Below are 26,347 nucleotides of genomic sequence, written 5' to 3'. Positions count from 1 at the left end.
GATGTGGCTGAACTACAATCTCCTCAGTTTGAATTTGAATAAAACCAAATTCGTTTGTTTCACGCTTCTCAAAAACGATCAACCAATCGACACTGCCCTAAAAATACATACCTCTGAATGTCCACAAAAGAAACAATGTGATTGCCCTTCGATATAAAAAAAGAATCAAAGTTAAAATATCTTGATGTAGTTCTGGATCAGCATATGAGATGAGACGAACATGCCATATATGTTACAAAGCGACACCACCAGCTCACTTACAAAATGTATAATTTGAGAGAAATCTTAAACATTAAAAATCTAATGACGGTATATAGGTCTTTAGCAGAATCAGTTATAAAGTATTGTATCTCCGGGTGGGGTGACACATTTGACTGCAACCTGTACAGCCTACAAGCCATACAAAATACCATAATCAAAATTCTTATAAAAAAAACTCTACTCAACAGAACAGCTCTATAAAGAAACCAATTGGTATAACATAACATGTATTTATATTTATCACTGTCTTATATGGATGTATAATAATAAACATCTTCGCACTATAGCAAAAAGATAAAAAACACTAGATCTGTCGAAAATTTAAATGTAGTAATTCCCATTTTTAAAAAACTCATACACAACGAACAATTTTCTATTTCGGTCCTAAATTTTACAATATACTAGATCGCAGTTTGAAAGAAAACCTCTCATTCAACAAATATAAAACAATTCATCAACCTTAAATATTTAACATTAGTGAAGTTACTATGAAAAATAAATATGGTTGATCAAAAGTCAGTTGTGTATATGGATGAAGATTGACATACCTATATGTTTGTACGTGTGTAATTTGTGTATGTATATAAGTTTATATGAACGAACCCCACCGTTGTAATATAAATATGAATAAAGACATGGATCCTTACCATATCAACCGCTCCATAGACTGAAATGTAAGGTTAGAGAAAAAAAATTAAACAATTAATAAATCATAAATTAGAGAAGTCGAAACAAGGAAGAGAAAATAAGGTAAATTTGAAAAAAAACAATCCCAAAGAAAAAAGAATTATTCATTGATTGAATGTTATTATTTCCTACAAGAATTCAACTAGATAGAATGTATATTTTCTTTGATATCAGTATATTAATATGTATATGATTACCATTCATTTTATTTACCTAATGAAAATCCTAAATTATTCCAAGGGGATGCACAAAACAAGCGCCTCAAGTGCTTAGGAGAACCCTTGGGATAACAAAGGATAACTGTTATAATAATGCATGTTTATGTAATTATCTTGATATATCGAATTGAAAATAAAATTGAATTTTATAGTCAGTCAACCTTATTAGACAATGTTATGGAGTTATCATTGGAGGACGATGGAAATGAAAAGTTGATGGCGGCAATACCGTGGTTTCCAAAGAAGAGATAAAAGATTGAGATGGAAAGTGTCATAGTAAAAAGTTGTAAATGATTATTTTTAAGTTTCTGACAGGCTTTGTCTTTGTGTCCTGCTCAGCGAGCCATTTGCGTTGCAATTTATAGGCATATAAGAGGTTGTTATTAGTAGTGATTTTTTGTGATTCTGATCTGGTTTTATTGTTTTCTTGGTAATCAGTTTGTGTTATTTGTGCTTTTAGTAGTTATTAGTTTGTGTTATTTGTACTTGTAAATCCTTAGACAATGATACAGGTCAAGCTAATATAAAGCGTATAATAATAAAAATAAAATTCCAGATGGAGTTGGTATTACTGATGGAATAGCGATCACATGATGTAAAATTTTCATGTACCATGTTAGATGAATCTTTAAATTGGGATCTGCATATTAATGGGGTTTGCAAGAAAATGCAGCATTTTTCGCGATTAAGCAAATGAAATTGCTTGTAGATGAAAAAAATCAAATATATATTTTGCCATGGCATATCAACATATTTCCTTGAATATAATGTCATGGGAATGCGGTAGAGATTTAAATAGAATATTTGTTGCCCAAAAACGCATTATAAGACTTATTTTTCATATGATATATAATGCTGTCTCACTTTATAATAAATTGGCTGATTCAATCAAGGAGTCCAAATCATTTAAAATCTTCAAGAATAATACGAAAATATTCAAGTTATCCATTATAATTTTTATATTTTTTCAGATTGTGGAAGGTAACAATTACCCAAAAAAGGTCGATAAAAAATGTGAAAATATTCTTAACAAAAAATGTTTTTATAATTTAAAAGACTTGGGAGTGATAATTCCTGAAAATAATTCCCATTGTATTATAAATATATATATATATATATATATATATATATATATATATATATATATATTTGTTTTTGAACTGTAACATTTATATATTAGGTGCAGTGATTTATGTTTTTATATTTATATTTTATCTTCTTGGGGAAAGAAAGTTTTTGGCTTTCTACTACTCCATCTGAAAGTTATAAAAATATAACCCCTTCAATTCAAATTTTATCTTCATTCTTCAATTTTTTATTCAATTATGACTATTTTTTTCATTCTTGATATGTATAGAACATGTATTACATTTATTGACTCACCATATTATGTACATTAGGTACCAAAAATGTTTAATAAAATTATTATTATTAATGTTGTATTTTTTGGGATCACAGAATGCTATTCCTTATGAAAAGTCATATACTTACTCAAGCCATTTAATATTCGAATATAATTTATATTTAATATTCATTTTTACACTCGAGTCGGCTAATTTTACAGACAGAAAAACAATCAACTTGAAAACAGTTCAACTGTATTTAATAGTCACTATATACAATCTAAAATACAGGTGGTTGTAAACAACTTAAAATATGATGGGAACTTCACTTGGACCGAATTAAATAATCTTTTGTAGTGTCTGTCTAATGTAAATACTGCATTAATACACATTTACTTGGAAAGTTGTTGAAAATTTGTTTTAATATTAATCTATTCTGTTTTTCCTTCTAGCTTCTTTTTAAAGATTCTGGCATTTCTGGTGGTGGAGGACGTGGCATACGCATGGCAACCTATAACAAATTATAATGTATTAGCACAAAAATCTTGCAGAATATCTTTTTTCTTAAAACAGAAACATCCTGAAAATTTGGACTATTTATATGTAATTAAGATTTTATCAATTACCTTGAATGCATCGTAAATGAACCACTGTAGAGCTGTAAGTGTACCAATCATGACAATCCTTGGCGTTAAACCTTTCCACAATCCAGCCATACCCAATTTCTTAGCGCCTCTAAAGCAGTCGAACCTTTCTCTTGATTCAACTTACTGACAACTGTGTCAGCTGGGTGAGAAACGATAGCACAAAATACACCAGCGATGTAACCTGCAGCGAATGTGACTACAAGCTGTTCGCCCTTACTGCAGTCTGCTCTAGGTTTAGGTACAACATATTTGTATAGAAGTTCCACAGTACGTTCAAAGCAGGCAAATTTCATCATTGTGTAAGGGATCTGCCTCATCCACAAGGGAACAAGTGATTTGTAAAAACCGTTGAGTCCTGAAAGTGGAGATTTTCCATTTAATGAATAATAGAAGTTTTTTTTCTTCAATTTTTTTATATTCTAATGTTGAAAGGATACATACCTTCTTCTCTATATATTTTTGGGAAAGCTTCACGAAGAGTATTTGCAAATCCAGGCGTGGTCTGAATCTTCACTTTTGCAGCTTCCATAGGAGAAAGAGCAATATCAGCAAAGAATTCAGCAGAAGCGGAAGCACTGAGGTACAACCAAGTTCTGTACAGGTAAGCATTCTCTTCACCAATCAAATCGCTATAAAAAACTTTGAAGACTTCATAAAGACCAAATTTGCACAATCCTTGAGCAGAGTAACCGAAGAAAGTTGGAGCCCATCCTTTTGCCAATCCCCTTGCTCCATCCTCTTTCAAAGTGACTTTGAAACCATGAAACACACTTTTGTATTTGACTGGGTCTACTTGAATTCGGCACTTGACTAAATCCAATGGTACTACAGCTGTGTGTGTTATTCCACAAGACAATATACCTAAACAGAGAAAAATTGAATGTGTTATGTGATATTTCGATTTCTGCAGACTTTCAAAACCCTTGCAAAGTAATTTTAAATAATTTATCTGATTCTTCACCTGTTTCAGAGGATTCTTCATTAGTGAAGGCCAGCATTTTACTATATTGAAAAAAAGTTATCTATCAGCAAGGTATATTATTTATTAAAAACATTTTCGAAAGAGAAACTCAGCCATAAGACTGATAGTCAAGCAGGTAGTAAATAAAAGAAAATATTTTGAACAGCAATGACAAAATCTCACTTCACTCCATGGAACTCTTCCAGAAATTTTTAATATGTAGTCAATGATCAGCATGATTTTTACAAATCAATCCTCCTCATAACTGCATATCTTTCAAGATACTTTAGAAATAGATCATATAAAAGTATTATAAAAATGTCAACATTTTACTTTCCAAGTTTATAGGTGTTAAAAGTGTGATTATTTCTATCCTGGATATTTGTCAGGCAAGTTATATATTATCTGAATATTTTTTTTACATTATCAAAAAGAATTTAAAATTTCAATCATTAATGTATATTGTATATTTTACCTCGATATTTTCAAGAACTTGGGCGGAATATGCCTACAGATTTACGTCGAGTTGAGAAACACTTTTTTTTTACTTCTTTAATGAAAGTTGTGTTTTGGTAACACTAATCTCATTTCAGATTGAGTTTATTCCCGCTAAGAGTTATTCGCTATCAGTACTCAATCAAACAACATTAAGACGACAAAGCAAATAACTTTTGGGGAAATGATCCAATCTAGAACAAGATAAATGACAACAAAAGAAACCTACACAGAATAGAAAACTATATCTGGAGAATTAAAGAAATATTCAACAAACATCAACAAAACCTCTAGGAAAATTTGTGTATCATTCTTAAATGTGTTTTTCAAATACAAACTGCAAGAGTTCAGCTGAAACAACTACTTCACTTCAAGGATATTTAGTAATAATGAAATCACTTTTTTCTTTTTCGATTGGTATACCATATATTCCTATTGTAAAATGAAACACTACACAGTGTAATAAATGAAAAGTTCTTATGGAACCGATGTGTTTCAGACAGCATCAAATATCTGAAAAGTTGAATAGAACTGGCCGATACTTGATGAAAATCCATATTAAACAACTAATCAATACAGTTTATTTGTATGATTTTCACATAAGGGTTTTACAAAAACCGCGACACGTGTTTCACTATACAATAGCTTCTTCAAGCGTAAACTGAGAGTTACTTCTAAATTACACCATTATATACTATAACCTAGTACCTATTCGTCTACCTGAATAATGAATCTACCTGAAAAGGTCAGGTATACCTGAAACTATACCTGTAAATATACCTAACTATTTTTACCTGCGAATGAACAGATTCAATAATGGCGAATTATTCAATTCAGTTTGATTCATTCATAAGATTCTGAGAGTTTTTGAATTTGTTTATTTCCATACTCTCCAACAGGTTAAGTTTCAAACCTTTCTTCTGGAAATGGAGGGGTTTGTATTCATGGTTGAACTCATGTCCCTCCGAGATTAAATGACTGGCTGTTGAATGTGGAATTTATTTTTCCATTCTGAAAACTATATTTGTGTTCCTTTATGCGGGCTTTGAACGTTCTTCCAGTTTGACCTATATAAAACATCGGACATGACCCACACGATAATTTATACACTCCTGATTTTTGTGAAACTGAACTTTTATGGTAAAGAAAGTTTTTGGCTTTCTACTACTCCATCTTGATACTAAAAAAAGATGAGGGAATCTTCCAAAGAATACACAGTAACCCACTGGTAGGAAGTTTCGTGTATTGGTATGTGGTTTCGTGTATTGGTATGTGGTTTCGTGTATATGTGGATGATATCCTGGTATGTTTAACGGGAACGGACAGACAGTTAACAAACTTTTTGAAGTTCATCAATTCTCTCCACCCTTCGATCACATTCACAATGGAGATGGAACAGTTCGAATCTATACATTTTTTAGACTTGACAATAACAAAACTTAACAACAAACATGATTTTTTCAATTTATCGTAAACAGGCACATACAGATATCATCATTCATAATTCGTCCACTCACCCATATCAGCATAAGGTAGCAGCTTTCAATAGTATGATCCACAGACTGACAAATGTACCCTTGTCAGAAGCGAATTTCAATAAAGAACTGAATATAATGAAGCAAATATCCGTCAACCATGATTACGATAGCGGTCTAATACATTCTTTATTATCAAAAAAGTTATGTAGTCAAGCTTTGAAAGAAGTTTACCCAATTCGAAAAGAAGAGGATAGAAGTTATAGAACCTTAACCTACTAAGGCCAACCCACTACAAATATTTCAGATTTTCTGCACAGCAAAGGTGTCAATACTGCTTTCAAAACCAACAACTTAGGCATGCACATTAAAAATAACAAAGATAAAAGTTCTGCTTCAGAAAAATCAGGAGTGTATAAATTATCGTGTGGGTCATGTCCGATGTTTTATATAGGTCAAACTGGAAGAACGTTCAAAGCCTGCATAAAGGAACACAAATATAGTTTTCAGAATGGAAAAATAAACTCCACATATGCCAGTCATTTAATCTCGGAGGGACATGAGTTCAACCATGAATACAAACCCCTCCATTTCCAGAAGAAAGGTTTGAAACTTAACCTGTTGGAGAGTATGGAAATAAACAAATTCAAAAATTCTCAGTATCTTATGAACGATAAAACTGAATTGAATAATTCGCCATTATTGAATCCGTTCATTCGCAGGTAAAAATAGTTAAGTATATTTACATGTATACTATCAGGTATACCTGACCTTTTCAGGTAGATTCATTATTCAGGTAGACGAATAGGTACTAGATTATAGTAATTTAGAAGTAACTCTCAGTTTACGCTTGAAGAAGCTATTGTATAGCGAAACACATGTCGTGGTTTTTGTAAGACCCTTATAGTGAAAATCATACAAATAAACTGTATTGATTAGTCGTTTATCTGAAAAGTATAAAATAATTTCAGTGAAATGGTAATTCTCTCATTAACCCCAAAGTTTCAGACGAAATTGGAAACACATCCGTTCTATCACAATGATAGTTTGGAAATATTCAACATTTTCAATATAGACTTTCACTAAAGAGTTTACAAACCCTCATCACTAGTTTCACCATAGATGTTTTTTAATGCATGTATTAAATAACCACACATCAATTATAATGATGTTGATCAGATATTTTCTGATACTTTTCATTTATGATGCATACATTGTCCAATGAATATCTGTCTGAAATTTTGAATAAATAAACATTTATTCTCGAAAAACTACAATATTTTATACAGAAAAATATTATTCATAAAAAAATATTCACATATAAATATATAACTTCAAAGGGAGATATTGCAGAATTGGTCCAATTGATAAAAGAAAAAAAAAAAACAAAAGAAATATGATAATGTAAATTAATAACACAAATACTTTGTTTAATGCTATTTTGAATTTTGGCATTGGAAAATTATTTAAGGTCATTTAGTGATTAATTATATGCAAGTATTCCAATGTAAAATATAGATGTTCTGGAAAATGCAGATTTGAGATTTTTTGTTAACAGATTATTGTTCGATGATTATGTACATTTCTATTCTATAAATTTCATAGTGGAATGTTTTTTATTCTACATAACAGACTGCAGAAAGGTGCATGCTTTCAATTTATAAATAGAATCAAGTAAGCACTTTGGTTTATATGAATATTTAGTTGGTTATTTAGGAAGGTAAATGAAAAATGCATTTAATGGCTTTATTTTGTAAACTCCTTGATAGTTCTTTATTTCAATATGATTATACTAAACCAATTAAGCTCATTTTTATCAATATATAATTGAACTAGAAAAACTGACTGATACCTGTTTTGCAACCATTCTTCAAAAGAATCACAATTATTTAGAGTTTAAAAAACAGATTAGTATAGACACGCGGGAAGAAAGTATTGTATAGCGAAACTAGTGTTGCATTTTTGTTCTCCTATTCAAAATCAAGGAAGCCAATGATATATATGGAAAAGTGGGTCACATGATTTAAAAAATTATATAATTTCAAAAATTAATATATCATTTCTGCCGTATATAGTGTAGAATAGAATGAAATGAATTATGCCTACAAAATAAAATGATTTCGAACAAGTCAGAGTAGCAGAGTAATTTAAAAATAACATCTAATACTAAAATCGAGGCAGACAAAGAAAACTCAGACAATATCTGGAGGCCCATATATCGATTCAACTTCCAACATTGAAGGAAATACAAGGCTACATTGAATGAATCAAATTGCTTGTGTAATTGTTATCTGAGGAATGTATCTTAACAATAATGATTTCTGTCTACTACTCACCCCCTAGACCACATAATGCAAAGTAGTGACCCGAACCAAATTCACAGCTGTCTCCAGGAACAACGGCAGCGGCTGCTATTTCTCGACCAGCTACAAGTGACTGAACCAAACCTCTTTGAGGGACATCTTGGGATGGTGAGGTTTGAACACTTTCTGATGCATGACAAGAAACTTTTGATAATAATGTCGAAAACATTCTGTTGTTCAATAAATTCGTTTCTGTAAAAGTAATCTCGATTAATTAATTTGTAGGAACTGAAGTATTCAATTTTATCCAGATAATACCACTATTACTCAATTTGCGAGGTTACAGATGGCGTGTCAAAATGATACATAAAATAAAATTTGGAAAAATTATATAACTAAATAAGTAACACCGACAATCGAAGTACAGAGGAATCGCTAATTAATTGTGATAAATAGAAAAAAGTTGCGTTTTTGAAAATTATACAAAGAACTATTTAGATTGGGTGTTACATAAGCTATACTTCAATTTACAATCAATGAAATAAAAAATAATTTCAACTGAACGCAACATATAATGTGACAAGTTTTAAATTTCTATAATTTTCTAGTCGTATGAATTCACTTATTTTCTCAAACAATTAAAGATATTATTAAACTTACCGCCGCTGAAAATGGCCGACCCGTCGTAAAAGAACGTCACTGACGAAGTGGGTTTTTTAATTTGGTGTTGCCAACTGCGCATGTATAACGCTGGCTTCACATGACAACTTCTTGCGTTCTGGGTCTGCCAATGGGTATGCCCTTCACAAGGACAGAACAGTTCATTTTTCATTTCTTGAAAAGAAAGTAATTTTAAGAGAGATTTGTTTTTGAGAAAATACCCTTTTGTCTTCCTACACATTTGGCATTGGAGATGTGATGGTAGAATTGAAAATATATTTTAGAAGTCGCCGTAAATGTGTCAACCAGATATTTTTCTCGATAAAATGTATCTAGTAGTTAAAGAAGGGTTGATTTTTTGGCTGACGGGATTGCAAATAACCAGGTGGTTCGGAAAGTTATTGACATAGTCTAGAATACGAGGCTAATGACCATAGTTGCCTATTCAAAAAATAGCTAAAAGAAAAAAGAACAAAAAGTAACCAAAGGATTTGACGGTGAGATCAACAAATTCGTATTAAGTAGAATCATAAGTCTAAAAAAAACAAATCTGATCCTGTTCTTGATTGACTGTGAGTTGACTTCTTGACAGTGGCATGTGAAAGTTTAATAATGGGTTCCAATAAACAAATGAGCGCGTTCTCGAGCTATGACATAATTATGCGTTCTGTGAGATAAATTGCGTAATCGTTGAAATTCTGAAAATAGTCCATTTCCCATGGCTGCACATAAATCAATGTGTGTAGCATAAAAAAGGAAAATGGGTGTTGTTATTCAAGTTATCCTTTTTCTTGCCTCATCTCCTCTAATTAGCATATTTCTCAAAATAATTCATCGTAGAACGATAGATAAAAACAACGATTAATACGACTGAAAGTAAAACAATATTATTATATACCTTTCAAAATGAGTAAAGCACAATTCAAAATATAGCATAAGAGCATTGCTTTCAACTAAAATCGTGTTTTCGTAGGGCATACGTTCCTCCTACTTCTCACTTCGTTTCATTCTACATTTCGATAAATTGAGTTTGATCTTTCTCTTGAAGATGATCACTTGGTGATCGAAACACGTGTCGAGGTGTAGAAAATAACGGTTTGTAGTTGGGATGAATTTCCAGTAATATTCATCAATAAATAAATTTGATCAGCTATTATAGCTGAAATATGGAACAGATTTCTGTGCCCATGATTTGTCCAAAATGGAGATACCAATAAGCACATATATTCTTGACCTAATGCAGTGACGGGTCGTGCATTGGAGAACAGGAGAGGGTTAAGTCATATAGACTATATACACACAGAAAAGCCCGCTGGAGGCGCGAAATTTTTTATGTTGTTGCACGCATGATAATGCGTAAAAAGTGCATGAGGAGCTATGGCTTTTATTTGAGTTTGTAAACCATTTAAATGACCGGTCATGACCACAGCCCCATCATAGGTTTGCGCAATCAACTTTTGTCTAAAATTATAGGTGTCACACGTACGAATTAAAAAATTGAACAAATCTTCAGCTGTGCGCCCAGATGAAATATTATGAAAACCCATAAAACGTTCTACCACATTACCATCTTTGACATATCTAAAAACGATTGAAAGTTGTGGTAATATGGTAATATCGGTAGTTTCATCAATTTTCCATGCAAAAGAAACACTTTCAATCTCCTTGCTTATATTTTTCTTAATAATGTATGCCACACTGTCTATAATAAGCTCATTTTGGATAGTTTTTGAGGTGCCCGAAAAAACGCTACCGTTTAAAAAAGTGCCAAATTGTGAATCATATTTGCTCCATAACACGAGGTAAATTTTTCAAATCGGAGTATCCTATTTTAGACCACGTTTGGTATTCGGTTTGTACGGAAAATTAAACACAGGGCCAACAAAAAAGTTTTCCTCGTTTAATGGAGCCGGTTAACCAATCGCATTTATCGTACCAACTAATATTAAATCCACGATTTTGTCGATTATCTGACGATTTATTTGAAATCAAATTTGGTTGAGGACTTCCCTGAGTTTTAATAATGTAAAATGTATTATCATAAGAAAAAGACTTAAAATTATTTGTCAGTAACCAATCGACTATATCGGCAGATTTTTTAATTTCGTCCAACTTATCCATAATAAATGAAAAAAAACTTACCGAAAAGTGAAAACCTGAAAACACCTTGAAATTGAAAGAAACACTTTAAAAATACATTAAAAATATTACCAAAAACCACTGCTATAATATAATACCGCCTGTTTTATACACAAATAACAAATATTATCAAGAAACACTAAAACGATTTACCGGAATATTTTTTAGTCCCGGTCCGTCACGGTATCCCGTCCGAATAATTAAATAAAAAACAAACGCATTTGTACACTAACGAAGACCAACTGGAACTGGATCCATGCCTCCTCTGACGCTATAATTTCTGCAACTAAAATTACAAATCGGGACGTATGTCGCTGGTTGGATCGGTCTCGTGGAGCCTATGTTTTTCAAAGCAGTCGGAGGCTTGGCTCCCTTGCATTTATTATTTCGGGTTGATAGTTTATTCGTTATTCGTTCTTGGACGATGCGTTTGAGTTTTGTTGATGCAGGATACAGTGTGGTACGTACTACGTAGTGAGTGATAGTGTTTTTTCGGGCATATTATGTATTTATATTAAAAATTAATGGTAAAGTAATGATGCCCAAGCATTTTTAGAAAAAAATAATCATAATTATTTGTCAATATATTTTAATTTATTGCGATGAATAGCCTCAAATTTTATGGGGGGCTAAGCCTCCCTTGCTTCCTCTGATGAGCCGTCGCTGACCTAATGAGTTCTAAGGGACAACTCGTGTAATCGCTGAAACACTGAAAACACCTATAGAAGTAAACTTTACTTTTATACAGAGCTAGAAATGATCCATTCACAGTGGCGGCACATAAATCAATGTATGAAGTATAATAAGGGAAAATGAGTGATGATATTCTACTTATCCTTTTTTTGCCTCTTGTTCTCGAATAAGCACATTCTTCAATATAAATCATTCATCGTAGTGCAATATATAAAAAAGATTTCGTCGATTCGAAGTGTAACAATATTATTTTATAATATTACAACATTGCTTTCAACATGAATCAAAATATGGCATCATAGCATTGTTCACAACCTATAAGTCCTGGCTCCTAACTATCTCACTTCCTCTCATGCAGTTGACAATTGACGTATAAGTTTGCTCAGCTGTTAGTGGTCAAATATCGTTTCATGATTCGTAAAAAAGGCACCAATATACACATTAGCGCTTTCTACAGCTGATATAGTGATTCGTTCTATGCATTCAGCGTAGCCTAACGGGAGATAAGATGACATTGCTGATTCAGCGCAGCGATGTCTGCTTTCTTGTCCTGGACGCAGCCACTTTTGTCAACTATCATCAGTATTGTATGCACAGACCATATACCCGTGGGTATATGGTCTGTGATTGTATGCAATGATTTAGCATGGTGAAGGTCAAGCATTCCCAAGCTTATTATACCGTAGCGAATTGTTCTAAAATAACATTAAAAAAAATTACCTCTTCTCAAAAAAAAAAAATCGTTTTGCATATGGTAACCAGTAAATAATCCATCTCTCTTATTCCCAAAACATTTTGCCAAGTAAACTATCAGCGGCGGTACCGTATAAAGAGGTTTTTCATTTCGATTGTAAATATATACAGGATGTTTCCTAACTATGGTACGAAACTGCAGAGGGTGATTCGTTGGGTCGTTTTAAGAAAAAAAGTTCTCATGAACATGTTGGGAGTTGCTTCGTTTCTGAGATATAGGGCGTTGAAGTTGAAAAAACGGTATTCATAAGATATAAATATCCTTACATCGATTTCGCTGAAATTCGCTACATATATTTGAAGTATCAAGGTGCTAATTTAGCCTAACTAGATTGAAATTATTAGGTCAGTGGGCACAACAGCCAACAATATCGGAAAAAAAAATTACGCCACTGACTCGTAGTTTTTCATTTTTTCAGGTTTTTCAATGCAAAATAAAACTTTTTTTGTGGCTTGTGTTTTGTTTATATCTAGCTTCGTTTTCGGAAAAAAAAATTGAAACCACTTTGCATATCATGAACACCTGCTTTGGAAACTTGGAAACCACAGCTGACAGTGATAGTGTTGTCATATCAGTGAAAGTCAGAGTTGTCAATTAGCAGTGCAGGTGGGGGAAGACCAGAAACTGTAACAACGCCTGAACTAGTGAAAGTTATAGGTACTAGATGCGATAGAAGAAGATCCTTCAAATATAACCAGGAAGATTCCACTGCAGCTGGAAGTAGGCCCAAAAACCGTACGGATAGTTCTAATAAGAAACCTCCTATACCCATATCACATACAACGGGTCCAAGCTCTACTGCCACAGGATTTTTTCAAACTTCAACGCCCCGTATCTCAGATACGAAGCAACTCTGGAATGTTTATTCTTAAAACGACCTAACGAATCAGCCTCTGAAGTTTCGTAACCTAATCAGGAAACACCCTGTATAAAACTATTATTTTTATGGATATGTTACTTGAGATGAATATTAATGAAAATGAAAAATCCATAATTCAGGTAACTGATGTAATTGAGATGTTTAAACCTGGCAGGAACGTTTAGGAGCCTTGTTGGCTTTGAGGTGAATACATTTATTTCATTTAAAGAAACGAAATAAAATACATTATTGTCATTAAACGAAATGATTCACGTATCTCACAAATCGTACCGCTTCTTTATAAAATCTGAGAATAAATGACAAATTTCTTCATCTGATTATATGAAGTGAAGTTCATTACTTTTGAAATTAACATTTATCAATGTTATGAATTAGTTCATATGAAATAATTTAATTTTAACCCAGTCAACCACGCACTTTATTATAAAGTCATACATAAATAAAAATCTAGTAGGTTGTAGAAAAACTGGCCTCATTTCCATAATCATTATTAATGAATCAGATTTCGTGTAGGAACTATTTGAACAGAATCCAACTTACTTCCCGTAAAGAAACAAAGTTATGTTGCCGTTGCCATGGGGTGGATGGGGGGAGCCCCCCCATGCTTTTTCGACTTGAGAAAAAGTTGGGAGAAAGTTGGGAAATTTTGGGCCGTGAAGATTGAAAAAAATAATATTAAAAAAAATGAATAAAAATTAAAAAATAAAAATGAGAGAAAAGAAAGGAAGAGGTAACAAGAAAAGGGAAAGAACCAGGAGAAGATCCGGATTTCCCAACATGCAAAACTTGGAGATCTTGAAATTTTGAGTTGTTTGCAAACTTCAAAAAAGTTTAGTTTCACCCAAGTAAGAGAACAGTTCACAATTTTAAGTGGCAATTTTACGAAATTACCAACTTTTCGCTGTTTTTTCAACTTGGAAAAGTTGGAAAATTTCGGGCCGTGAAGATAGAAAAAATTATAGTAGAAAACAATAAGCATAATATTATTTAAGTGTTGTTTCCTTTCATTTGTATTGAATATTCCTATATATGATGGATATGGTGGAAGACCAAGGACTTTGGTCCAAAGTAGAATAATTCCCAATATTTTTATGATTACCAAAATTTATTTTTATTTGTGCATACCCTATCGGGCATAAACATTCAGCCAATCTTTGGATAGCTAAGTAAGGAAATTATTATATTATAGTAGTAACTAATCCCGCGGTTTTCATTTTTTCGAAAGTTGGGAAATTTTGCTGGTGGGGTTGGGAAAATTTGGATTCCCTTCCCCCCCTGGTTTTTCTTTTCGCTACGTCCCTGCTCTCTAATGTCTTTTGTTACTCTGAGACCAATTCTCATTATAGAACAGATTTGTTAACTTCAATCTATACATGTCAAATTGTTGATTGTATTACACAATTAGTGTCATTGTCAATTGTCATTGATTACTAATGTCAAAAATGTTTATTTATTTGTTATGGAGTTATCGTTAAATGTGAATAATCGATATTTAGTCGACTGATTATTAAAAATATTTCAATGCAAAGTTTATATTTGCCATATTTTGACACACAACATTAGTGGGAACAATCATGGAAATGGAAACGACAGTTAAGTCTCAGATATCCATACCTTTATTCAATGTATCTTCCAAACACTTGAATTTGGAAGACATAAAAATGGACTCAAACTTTGCTATGTTATTATGTAGTTTGGTATTTGCCGTATCTTGGGTTATTTACATCACATACATACTATAACTCCAGAGTTGTGGGATATATTATAACAAAAACAGTGAATAAGTTGTTCATAGGTGAAGGTTTCTTCAAAATTGGTGAGTCAGTCAATTAAACTCTGTACCCTATTTTGTTATCACAAAATATTTTAGGATCATTAACTATCAATGTACTATCTGGCAAGACTATGTTCAGAGATGTAGTATACATAACACCTGATTACACCATAAGGGTGCAGGATGGATACCTTATATTCAGATGGTGGAGATCTTATGTACCTAAAGATGTTAGTGAAGGTAATTGAAAGTTAGTAAATAAGTAAAAAGTATATAAAAGACCATTAACCTTATTAATGTAAAAACTGTTACAGCAGAAATCATTTCAAAATTAGTTGAATTAACAAATTTAACATTTTTGATAGAGGAATGTTACCTGAGAAGGTAAAAATTGCAGAAGAAACCAAATTAATTGTAAAAAGGCCTTCATGGGATTTCTTAAAAAAAAGAGAAAAAATGAGTCTTCTGCAGTGGAGGTTCTATAAAAAATCATGAAATCAGAAACTAAGTTCCTTTAGACTAAAGGAAATGCAAATATTCTGCATTCTTGTTTTAGATTATAAAGAATCAAGAAAGGGGCATTATATAAGTGAATGTAAAATATTTTGAATCATAGCATTTTGAAATTATGGCTCTTCAATGATTAAAAGAAGGTCATATTTCCCTTTTTTTTGCTCCAAAAAAATGAAAACATGATTTTTTTCATCATATCATTGCTTTATACATTTTTATGCAAAAATTTATCTTTTTCAATTGAAAAAAAAAAACATGTTTTTTGTCAGAGCTATTTTCTGATAGTTTATTGAGCAATTGACAAATTAATCATTAATTAAATTGTTTTTCGACACTATATTCTGACAAGAAAATATGAATTCGGGAAATGAGTTAGTTGCTGCTTACAGTCCACTTTATAAGCTGTATTTAAACAGTTTCCTAACATTTTGACTCATTTCACAAAACAAAAAATTTTTCAAAATCTTCTACCGGCAATATTTTGAATATTTACCAAATCAGGCATTCTAATGTAAATCTACCATGTTTGCTATTTTTCTCCAAAAAAAAATCATACATTTGGAAGGGATCACTTCATCACTAAGGAGTAATTAGGAGAAGCTACATTTAAATATAATCTCAAAAAATATTTACTAACTGGATAATAATGTTATCTATGAAAAACTTATTGTTTCTTGGGAATTTTAATAATACATTGTAAGTATAATTATAGAGTAGCCATGAAACCTCTTGTGTATAATGAGCTCATCTCATATAAATAACATATAAATGAACGGAATATGGACATAAGAAGGTAAATTCACTCCCATTTGAGACATCCTATACTTACCTTTTCTTAAATTAGATATTCAATAATATACTGAAATCAAAACTCATTAATAATTTTATTTATTTTGACAACTACTACATTTTTGTTAATTAATCAGGCAACGAAGAAAAATCATGAAATAACCAACCATTGTATTATACATTTTAACAAGTTATTTGAAATGTTTGAGCAGTATTTAGTGGATGTTATGCAATTAGAATGATATCAAATGAACTAGGGTACACTACAGCTAGAATGGCTTACTTTGCATTGATCGATATTTGTGCTTCAGAAAAGGCCTTTCAGATACCTTATAAAGTCTAAGCCGAGAGATTACTGCAAGCCTTTATTCATTAGCCATAAAATATTAACTGTCACCTGTTTATACATAATGGAAACAGTATGCTTAATTCAAAAAAATAAAACTAGCATGTACACTCCCAGAGCAAATTGTCACAACACCAGACAGAACCATGTGCTTCATTTACCTATTCCAAAATTCGCCTTGACTCAGCATTCTCTGATTTATGAAAGTATTAAAGTATATAATCACCTTCCTACCGTTATAAAAAATAACACAGATGTCAAAAAGTTCTGAAGTACAGTTAAAGATATTTTAATCAATGAAATCTTATTTTCTACAATGATAACCTGTAAATTCTACTTGATTTTTCAATGTTCACCTAAACTCATCTGTCTTCTTAATGTTTTATTTGTGAAATCGCGATGTTTGTATTTTTTATATTTTATAACATGCATTTTATTTTTCTACAAGACTTTGTCAATACCAATACCAATTTTCTGACAATAAAGCATATATTGATTGATTGATTGAGTAAACTACAATGAGTTCAGATAAATTACTTAAGATTTTCTTGCTAATAGAATCTATTACAGTCTGCAATTTTTATTTAATTTATTTTCATACATTAATTAGGTATTATTTTTAAGAAAATCAAATAACATCATGTAGAATTGTATATAACTTCATTTTATATATATGCTATAAAAAAAGGATTGCAAGTATTCGTCTTAAATCTCTTCCGTGATAAAGATTGAAGTAACTTCTTTTACACTATATGGGCGAATATGGGCAAGTTAGGAGTTATATAATTATAATATTTATTGAAAATGTCCTCATAGGACGAAACTGAAGTAACGCTAGATACAAATACAAGTAGTATAAAAACAGAAAGTTTAATTTCTCATTTTTCCTGATGATCTACTACTACGTAGTAACGGCTACATCCATCAATTTACTTACATTTTGCTTGATATCATATGAAGAAATTAATTTCAAATTTTTTTGGACATAGAAATCATCAGATTCAAAATTTAAATTGGAATCTTTCACTAAGAAATGCGACATTACTACAGAACAAATCTTCTCACATATTTTCGAAGTGATCAACAAACAAAGAATCATTCTCGCTTATTGATTGACCTACAATTAAATATCTGGATCAATCATAGCTAACTTTGGATGATTTTATTCCAATAATTTTACTAGGAACATATCATGTGCTCATGTTGTAAATATCGAATATCTCTTCTCACATTAATCATTACTCATCCAGTGGATCGTGAGTAAATAAACAGTTTTTGATTTTAGTTCAAAATTATTAACATCCGTGATTCTGGTTTCACTTGATATGATAAAAACTAGTTCATAACATTTTATATCAGCAATTAAACTTTATTTTTGTGCAAGAACATTCAAGTAATTCAAATAGATGAAAAAATTGCACCTTTTTTGATATTATAGAAAAAGCTGTGGCAGCTATCACACTGTACGATCTCTTTTTCAACCAACCCGACTTTCCAATTTATATTTAGTACAATTTATATTCACCGATCAATAAATAACATATACCTTTTTGGCTAATCTTTTCCAACTAATAATTTTTCAACTTTCGGCTAAAACTGATCAGTAAACCATTCTTCAAGTTAACCAAATTGGTGAAGCATTCAACACAATATACTTTAATACCTCAGATTTTTTGACTTGTCGATGCACATTAGTTATATCCTATAAGTACCAGAAACATTTGAAAGTAAAAGAGCTGTTATGCGTTCTTTTTTCATTTTGTGACTTGGGGCAGATGTTTCAGTTGCTGAAACTAGAAACTTCATAGGCAACATCTCAAAATCAACCTTGTTTCACTGGCACTGTGTGTTTCTCAAACTGTGTTTTGAAAACATCTACTGCGTCTGATGAAGTAGAGAAATTTTCTTTGCAGTCGAGGAATGTCATATTGCATTTTAAACTTGTTAAGCCAACCAAAGCTAGCACAAAAATCTTCACCTTCCTCACCTAACAACTCCGCTAAGGTTTTAGCATTTTCGTGAAGTATTAAAATTTTTATTGGCATGCCTTTTTCTCCTTGTGGTGTCAACCACAGATATAAAATCTAATTAATTTTTTTTAAATCTGATGTCTTCAATGTTTTTCTGTCACAATTTTTTTCAGCTTACTTCAGGCAAAGATTTTACTCAGTCTGAAACGGTAGAAATTTCCGCTCGGTAATTAGACGCAAAAGTTTTCATCAATGACCTTTTTCATCTTGTTCATCAGCAGCTACTTTATCCGCAGAACGAATCACAACATGCTTCCGCTTGGATGCTATCTACAGTACCTAAACACACACAAGAAATGATTTTGCCGTTTTGTGTTATAGATAGAAGCAGTACTCATATATTTGTATGTTGAATTATCTCAGATACACGTCATTTGCCTAACCAGTCGCCACATTTATTCATTAATCCACTTTTCTACCAAGAGACAAAGGGGTAACACAATGTCCCGCTACTTATATTTCGCAAGTTTATTCATATGCCCATCATTCATGAATTCTTTTTTGTTGCCCCGGGTTTCAGTTAACCCAAGTTCGGTTAACCAGGGTTTTATTGCAATTCTCTAACGTTTTTCATCATAGAAAAATTGTTTACTTTATCTCACTAGACCCTTCTAATTTTTTTGATATCGTGAAATTGAAAATTTATTTTCAGATCTTTCTCATTCTGATACAAGATTGTCTGTTATGTTGAATGTTTTTGAACTTCATGTGTATAATAGATCCGAGGTATATGCCAGACTAGAGAAGATTTTTGGACTGGACCTAAATATTTTTCCTAATAATGACAATAAAGTGGAAGTAGAAGTTGAAAGGTAAGTAGTAAGTTTGTTTTATATTTTATTAAGATAAGATGTGAATTTCAGAAATGAAAATGAAACAGCTCCTAAAAAATCAACCAAAAAACCGAAACCAGAAGCAGCTATGGCTAAAACTTGGCGAGATTTGATACCAGTGATAAAATGTGATGTTTCTTCTGTGAGTTATTTCAGACAATACATTTCCCGATCTGAAATATACTATTTTCTTCATTGTAGAGTCGTATAGTTTTTGGAAACCGTCTTATACCCACTACACTCAGTATAACATTTGAAGAGTCTCATTTTGTTTATTCAACTAAACCAGCTGCTTGCACTCTTGATCGATTTATGCATTTTGTGAAATGTAAAGCTGAAAATGTTAAAGTTATGCTTGCACCAAGCATAAAATACACAGGTAAATGAAATTCCAAATATGTTTTTAAAATCATCATTTTATATATCACTAGAAAAAATGAAATAAGAATTCAGTTGATATTATAAAACATTTCCTCTTTTCTAAGGTGTTCTAAAGAACTAGATGAAGTTGTAATCAAGAAATAACCAATTTTCCAAAAAAAACTTTCTTCAATCTCGAATTTGATGAAAAAAAATTACGTTTGTTAAAAAAAATTGTTATACACAGGTTTGTTTAGGGTTAAGCAGAAAAAAAATCTGTTACATTCTTGTAAACCTTGAATGCTTAAGTATTGTATATTTTATAATATGGAAATAATAAAGACGAGTTTTATTACAATCATTATTATTATAATCTTATAAAGTTAAAGTTTTTTGTCGATAACCGAATAAAACCTAAATTGACCCTAGAAATTATAAACTGTTGTTTTCTACATTCATCTAGAATACTGTAAATATTAGCATTTTTCAATATTGATTTCTATTACAGGAATGTTGGATGAGCCTCCAAGATATATGGGCGAAGGCTTTGTGCTCATGTCTTCAAATGACTTAGAACTATACTTTTTCATGGATGAACCAGGTATTGAAAGCTTTGTGTAGTGTATGCTTGTGTAAATTCAAAATGTTCAAAAGACGTTTATTAGGGAAAGAAAGTTTTTGGCTTTACTCCATCTTGATACATAAAAAATGCGGGAATCTTCCAAAGAAAGAAAGGAAGTAATCAATTTTAAAATAAGTAACTCTATACATGGATGTGTAGATCATGCAAAGAAGTAACTTTCAGACACAAACTGGAAGAAAAAGCCCTTTCGAAACAGCTATTTTTTTTTTTTTTTAATATACTTTATTGTCTGAAGAATAAATTCTTATTGACAAAGCCTTGTGCGAAATATAAATAACATATACATGAAATCACAAAAGTAAAATCACTAAAAGTAGGTTATAACATGAACTGAAAAGAGACATGTAAATAATAACAAACGTTCAGGATATAAGAACATGGCCAACAAAATGTAAATAAATCAATTTAAACTAAATTGAATGAAATGAAATCAATAAAATACCGTAGATATTACAGTTAGTCTTCTCAATTAAAATTATCATCATAGAATTCTGCTAAGCTATAATAAGGTCTCCCAGAGAGCAAGTCTTTCAACTCTTTCTTAAGAGCTCTAAGGTCATTTATGGTTCTTATAGCTTGAGGAAGGTGATTGAACATTTTAAGACCGTTGTAAATAATGGAATCTTTAACTAGCGACGAAGAAGGCAGCGGTAATTTAAAGCTGAATCTTTGCCTGGTTTGATACATTGGCGCGTCCAAGTTGTTAAACAATACCCTATTTTTGAAGACAAGGCAGATTGTCTCGTATATAAATAGGGAGACCACAGTTAGGATTTTGTTAGAGGCAAAAAGAGGTCGACAAGAGTCCCTAGGCTTGGCTTTGCATATGCATCGTATTGCACGTTTTTGTATTAGTAATACTGATTGAAGGCATGTGGTAGAACACACACCCCAAAAGCAAATACCATAACGGAGGTGTGGTTCAAAAAGGGAATGATAAACCATTCTAGCTTCTGCAGATCCGAGCTCAAATGCAGTTACTCTTATGGCATAACATCCAGAGGAGAGCTTCGATTTCAAAGTATCTACATGATTGTTGAATTTTAAACTATTGTCAATGAACAAGCCAAGGAATTTAGAAGCTGGTACGTTATCTATTTGAATATTATTTAGATGTACGGCTGGAATCTGGCAACGATAGGACACTACTTTTGTTTTTGATAAATTCAAGCTCAAGAGATTTGAGTCAAACCAGTCCTTCACTATCGTGATGTCATTCTCAATAACTTCATACAACGTATGGTTGTTAGGAGCATGCCATAAAATTGTAGTATCATCAGCAAATAAAGTGAATTTTCCTTGGATGTTTATAGACGATGTAAATTAAAAATAAAAGTGGGCCCAGTACCGAACCTTGTGGGACGCCGCAAGTAATTTTTACCTTCATTTGAGTATGAAGTGGTTTTGACCATCTGGGTGCGATCTGCTAAGTATGATTCAAACCATTTAAGACTTATTCCAGTTATACCGTATCTACTGAGTTTCCGCAAAAGAATTTTATGATTCACACAATCAAATGCTTTGGCTATATCACAGAAGACGGCAGCTACTATTTCTTTGTCATTTATGTTGGAATAAACATTGTAAAGAAATGAAAATATGGCATCGGAAGTGTTTTTTTGCTTTTGGAAACCAAACTGGCAATCACTTATTATTTTGTTTCCATTCAGAAAGCACAGGAGTCTTGTTTTAACTAGTTTTTCTATCAATTTAGCCATTGCAGAGATTAGAGAAATTGGATGAAGACTTGATGGACCATTGATGTTTTCTCCCTTTGGCAGTGCTAACACAATCGACTTCTTCAAAAAAACTGGAAAGATTCCTTCTCTAAATGAATTATTTATTAGACTGACTAATATATCGAGTATTCTTATCGGAATATTTTCTAGGATTTTTATAGAGATTTCGTCTGAGCCTGTGGCGTTTTTGTTTTTAATAGAAAATAATGTTTCATGCAGTTCGGTAATATTTGTATCATATAATATAAAGGTATTCGTAACTTCGATATTCACATAGTCTAAGGGGTCACGGGCTGCTTTTATATTTTTCGTCAAGTCCTCCGCAATAGAGCAATAGAAGTCATTAAGTTCAGTAGGAGAAAACGGAATGTCTACAAATTTTTTGTGTCTCTTGCCAGTAAGTTCATTAATGATACACCAAGTTTCTTTTGATTTATTCGAAGCTTTATCCATTCTACTTTTATAATATTTGCTTTTTGCTAGTTTAACTACTTTTCTGTAAATGGTGCGATAGCGGAGGAAGTAATTAAGAAAAAATGGAGCAGATGTAAATTTTCTCAAATAATGTAATACCCTCATGTTTTTTGCCGAAACCCTAATACCTCTTGTCAACCAATTTTTGTTTTTGTGTCTAAAATTGATTTTTTGAACCGGAAAGCTTTTATGAAATATATAAAGTAATTTATTATAAAATTCAAGGAAAGGGTCTTCAGAAAATTCTATATGATTCCATTCAGAGCTTAGACACAAGTTAGAGAACTTGTTATAATTAGCAGAACTATACAATCGTCCTAATTTAAATTTCTATTTTCTCACATTAAGATTGAGATACACCTTAGAATAAACTACTTCGTGATCTGACAATCCAGAAGAAAGAACATCACATAAACATTGAATTACACGATAGAAAAATTCTTTCAAAACACTTCTTCGATTGACGACTTGTTTATTTTGTGGAAATTCATGTTCACTGAGGATACACTAGAAAAACACACTTTTGTCTATTTTCCACTATATTTCTTTATTGTTGACCGGTTTCGGCTATTACACCATTTTCAAAACTAACTCACAAGAAATTTAGTGGAAAATAGATAAAAGTGTGTTTTTGTAGTGTATCCTCTTTCAAAACAAATACTTTTATGTGAATACTGAATTATACAGAAGACACTATCCTCTACTCTAGTTTGTATTCCAAACATTCGTTATGAAATAAAATGATATATCATTCACAGGAGTTTTACGCTGAATGAATGGTAAAAAAATTGGAGTACTGCCATCCTTACTGGTATACATTGATGTTTCGCCATAAGACACTTGCCTTAGGGCTCTCCAGTACTAATCTGGATAACAATATAAAAAAAAACATACAGTTCATTCATGAATTACGATTTTTATGTCACGAAATAAGTTTGATCTACTTATGTCATCGATGACATCGTAATGACATTCATCCATATAGTTACTTATTTTAAAATTAATCACTTCCTTCCTTTCTTTGAATGATTCCCAAATTTTTTTTTTCAAGATGGAGTAGTAGAAAGCCAAAAACGTTCTTTCTTAATAATTAATCACTCCTAAAAATATAACCCTTTCAATATAAACTTTTATTAGGCTTTCTCATAATTCTTTCAAAACAAAGAACAAAAAAACTGACTTTTTAAATAAATTTGTGACTTGTCATGGATATAGTTTTGTTAAAACACACACTAGTATATGTTGAAAGATTCATGATCTGTGTGTTTTTAAATTGAATTGACGGATCTTGGATAGTTGTTTCTCATACTATGTGGATCACTTCATGGTGTGCTTTTCCTAGAGAAGTTATTCCAAATTCAAGAGCATTGCTTTTGTCAATATACCAGACTTTTCACACTGTTATACCTAACTGTGTGCTGTTCCTCTATAAATTCTCTTACATGTTCTTTCTACTGCATTCTCAAAATTGCTTTTTAGGATATACAGAGTGGATCAAAGTTGTGATTAATATCTGAGGTAATACAAATCTAAATAATTATGATTTTCAGATGTTACTAATACAAGTTCATAAGCAACATATATTTTCTTGATGATACTACACGGCACCCCAGATTTGTACCAAAATACATTTAGTACAATTCATTAGACCATTGGATAAACAATATTGTTTTGAAAAGAACAATATAAAAAGTTAATCAGTTCTACTTTCAATAAAATTCATAATAGAGAGTGTTGGTAGGGGATTGGTGATTTTTTTCTGAATAGATTTTATTTAGTTTAATTTTTTAGGCTATTTAATTCTTATTGATGAAGGTTGTTGAGTTCATTTTAAAATTTTTATCGGCCAACAGGCATGATTTCGGAGAGGACTCAAAACGGGGAAAAATTTCACCCTTTGGTATTTTCAACTTATCACATTCAAACATTTTATCGAGGACAACAAAAAATGGAAAAATGAATGAATTGATTTACAATAATGGCTAACATGTGATTTTAGTCGTACTGTTTGCAGTTTGGCAAGTTCCAATATACTGATTAAATCTCATTTTCCAAGCTGATGTAATTATGGATTTTTTATTCAGTTTATTTAGTTAGTTTTATTTACCTGAGAATTTTCTTTTAAATCAAAAAGATATGATGAATTTGAGAAGTGAATTACAAAGCTGCATTAAGGAATTTATCAAGAATTCTGACTACCAATATTGTCATTTTCAACTTTGGAGTCATTAAAAGTTTATTATTTTATAGATGTAATTGCTTGTGCTTTTTTCCAGGTCTTGAACCAGAAGAACCTGTCCAAATTACTCTGACTAATGGAGAAATAGTAGAGCCCAGTCCGCCTCAATGGGGAGTGGATATCAAATGTGGAAAAGGTAAAATTCTGTTACATATTGTTGATTTTAGTAAAACTGATATCAACTAATAACTATAAATACCTATTAACCTGAAATATTTAGAATGGGGGAAGAAAAGTGGACGACATTAATCAAAATAGTGTACAACTTAAACACTATACAATTTGCTGATGACACAACCGTTATCCTTGAAGAACAAAATGGAGATGACTTGGAAAGAAATGTGTTCGATGCTTTAAGTACCCTGGAAGCTTGGTTTGCACAAAATCACCTAAAGCTGAACCCTAATAAAACACAGACAATCAAATTCTCACAGTCAGCTGAAAATGATTATACTTTTTCGGATGGTAAATCAACAATAACAACTAGTAAAAGTTCAAAATTCCTGGGAATTGAGCTAGATTTTAGACTGGATTGGAAATCTCATCTGGATACTTTGTCAGAAAATGTTGCAAGGCATTGCTATGCCCTAAGAGTCATCACTAAAACAATAAATGTTCAAGCGTCAATGTCTGTCTATTATGCACAAGTCCACTCAAGACTTAAATACGGCTTAATTTTTTGGGGTGCATCTGTGAACGTTAAAAAAATGTTTTCACTTCAAAAACGTTGCCTTAGAATTATTTATAAATCCAAACAAACTGATAGCTGTAAACCTTTATTCATAGAAAAGAAAGTACTGACCCTATACAGTCAGTATATTCTTGACAGCATAATGTTTATTAAAAGCAATCCAAAGCTTTTTAACGACTTTGATAAAGCACACATCTACCCAACAAGAAATAAAGCAGATTTGGTTACTAATATTCCTAATTTTACTTATATTCAGAAAAATATACCGTATACTCTAATAAAAATCTATAACAAACTTCCAAATGCACTAAAAAGCCTCTCTAAAACAACACTCAAAAATAAACTTAAAAACTTTCTTCTAAATAGAGCATACTACTCAACTGATGAATATTTTAAAGAT

General features: G+C 31.6%; 2 protein-coding genes across 2 annotated transcripts in view; one reads left to right on the top strand and one right to left on the bottom strand.

Moving 5' to 3' along the window:
- Positions 1-2,652: 2,652 nt before the first annotated feature.
- Mpcp1 (Mitochondrial phosphate carrier protein 1) lies at positions 2,653-9,237 on the bottom strand. The gene is given in 7 exon segments (XM_023159674.2): positions 2,653-2,966; positions 2,969-3,020; positions 3,136-3,242; positions 3,245-3,511; positions 3,598-4,017; positions 8,424-8,642; positions 9,051-9,237. Coding segments are annotated over 7 exon segments (1,263 nt in total). The 5' UTR covers positions 9,223-9,237; the 3' UTR covers positions 2,653-2,940.
- Positions 9,238-14,943: 5,706 nt separating this feature from the next.
- Positions 14,944-26,347, top strand: part of tweek (transmembrane protein KIAA1109 homolog tweek) — a 112,842-nt gene continuing 101,438 nt past the window's right edge. Inside the window, 8 exon segments of the mRNA XM_074170681.1 lie at positions 14,944-15,246; positions 15,248-15,332; positions 15,387-15,530; positions 19,621-19,780; positions 19,832-19,943; positions 20,003-20,180; positions 20,670-20,762; positions 25,294-25,392. Of these exon segments, the coding sequence (XP_074026782.1) occupies positions 15,091-15,246; positions 15,248-15,332; positions 15,387-15,530; positions 19,621-19,780; positions 19,832-19,943; positions 20,003-20,180; positions 20,670-20,762; positions 25,294-25,392 (1,027 nt within the window). The 5' untranslated portion in view covers positions 14,944-15,090.

The sequence above is a fragment of the Leptinotarsa decemlineata genome, unplaced genomic scaffold (assembly GCF_025532065.1).
Source record: "Leptinotarsa decemlineata unplaced genomic scaffold, Ldec_3_MD MMD2_P_RNA_scaffold_9, whole genome shotgun sequence".
In the NCBI taxonomy this organism is placed as follows: Eukaryota; Metazoa; Arthropoda; class Insecta; order Coleoptera; family Chrysomelidae; genus Leptinotarsa; species Leptinotarsa decemlineata.
This window is presented reverse-complemented; position numbering and strand designations above follow the sequence as displayed.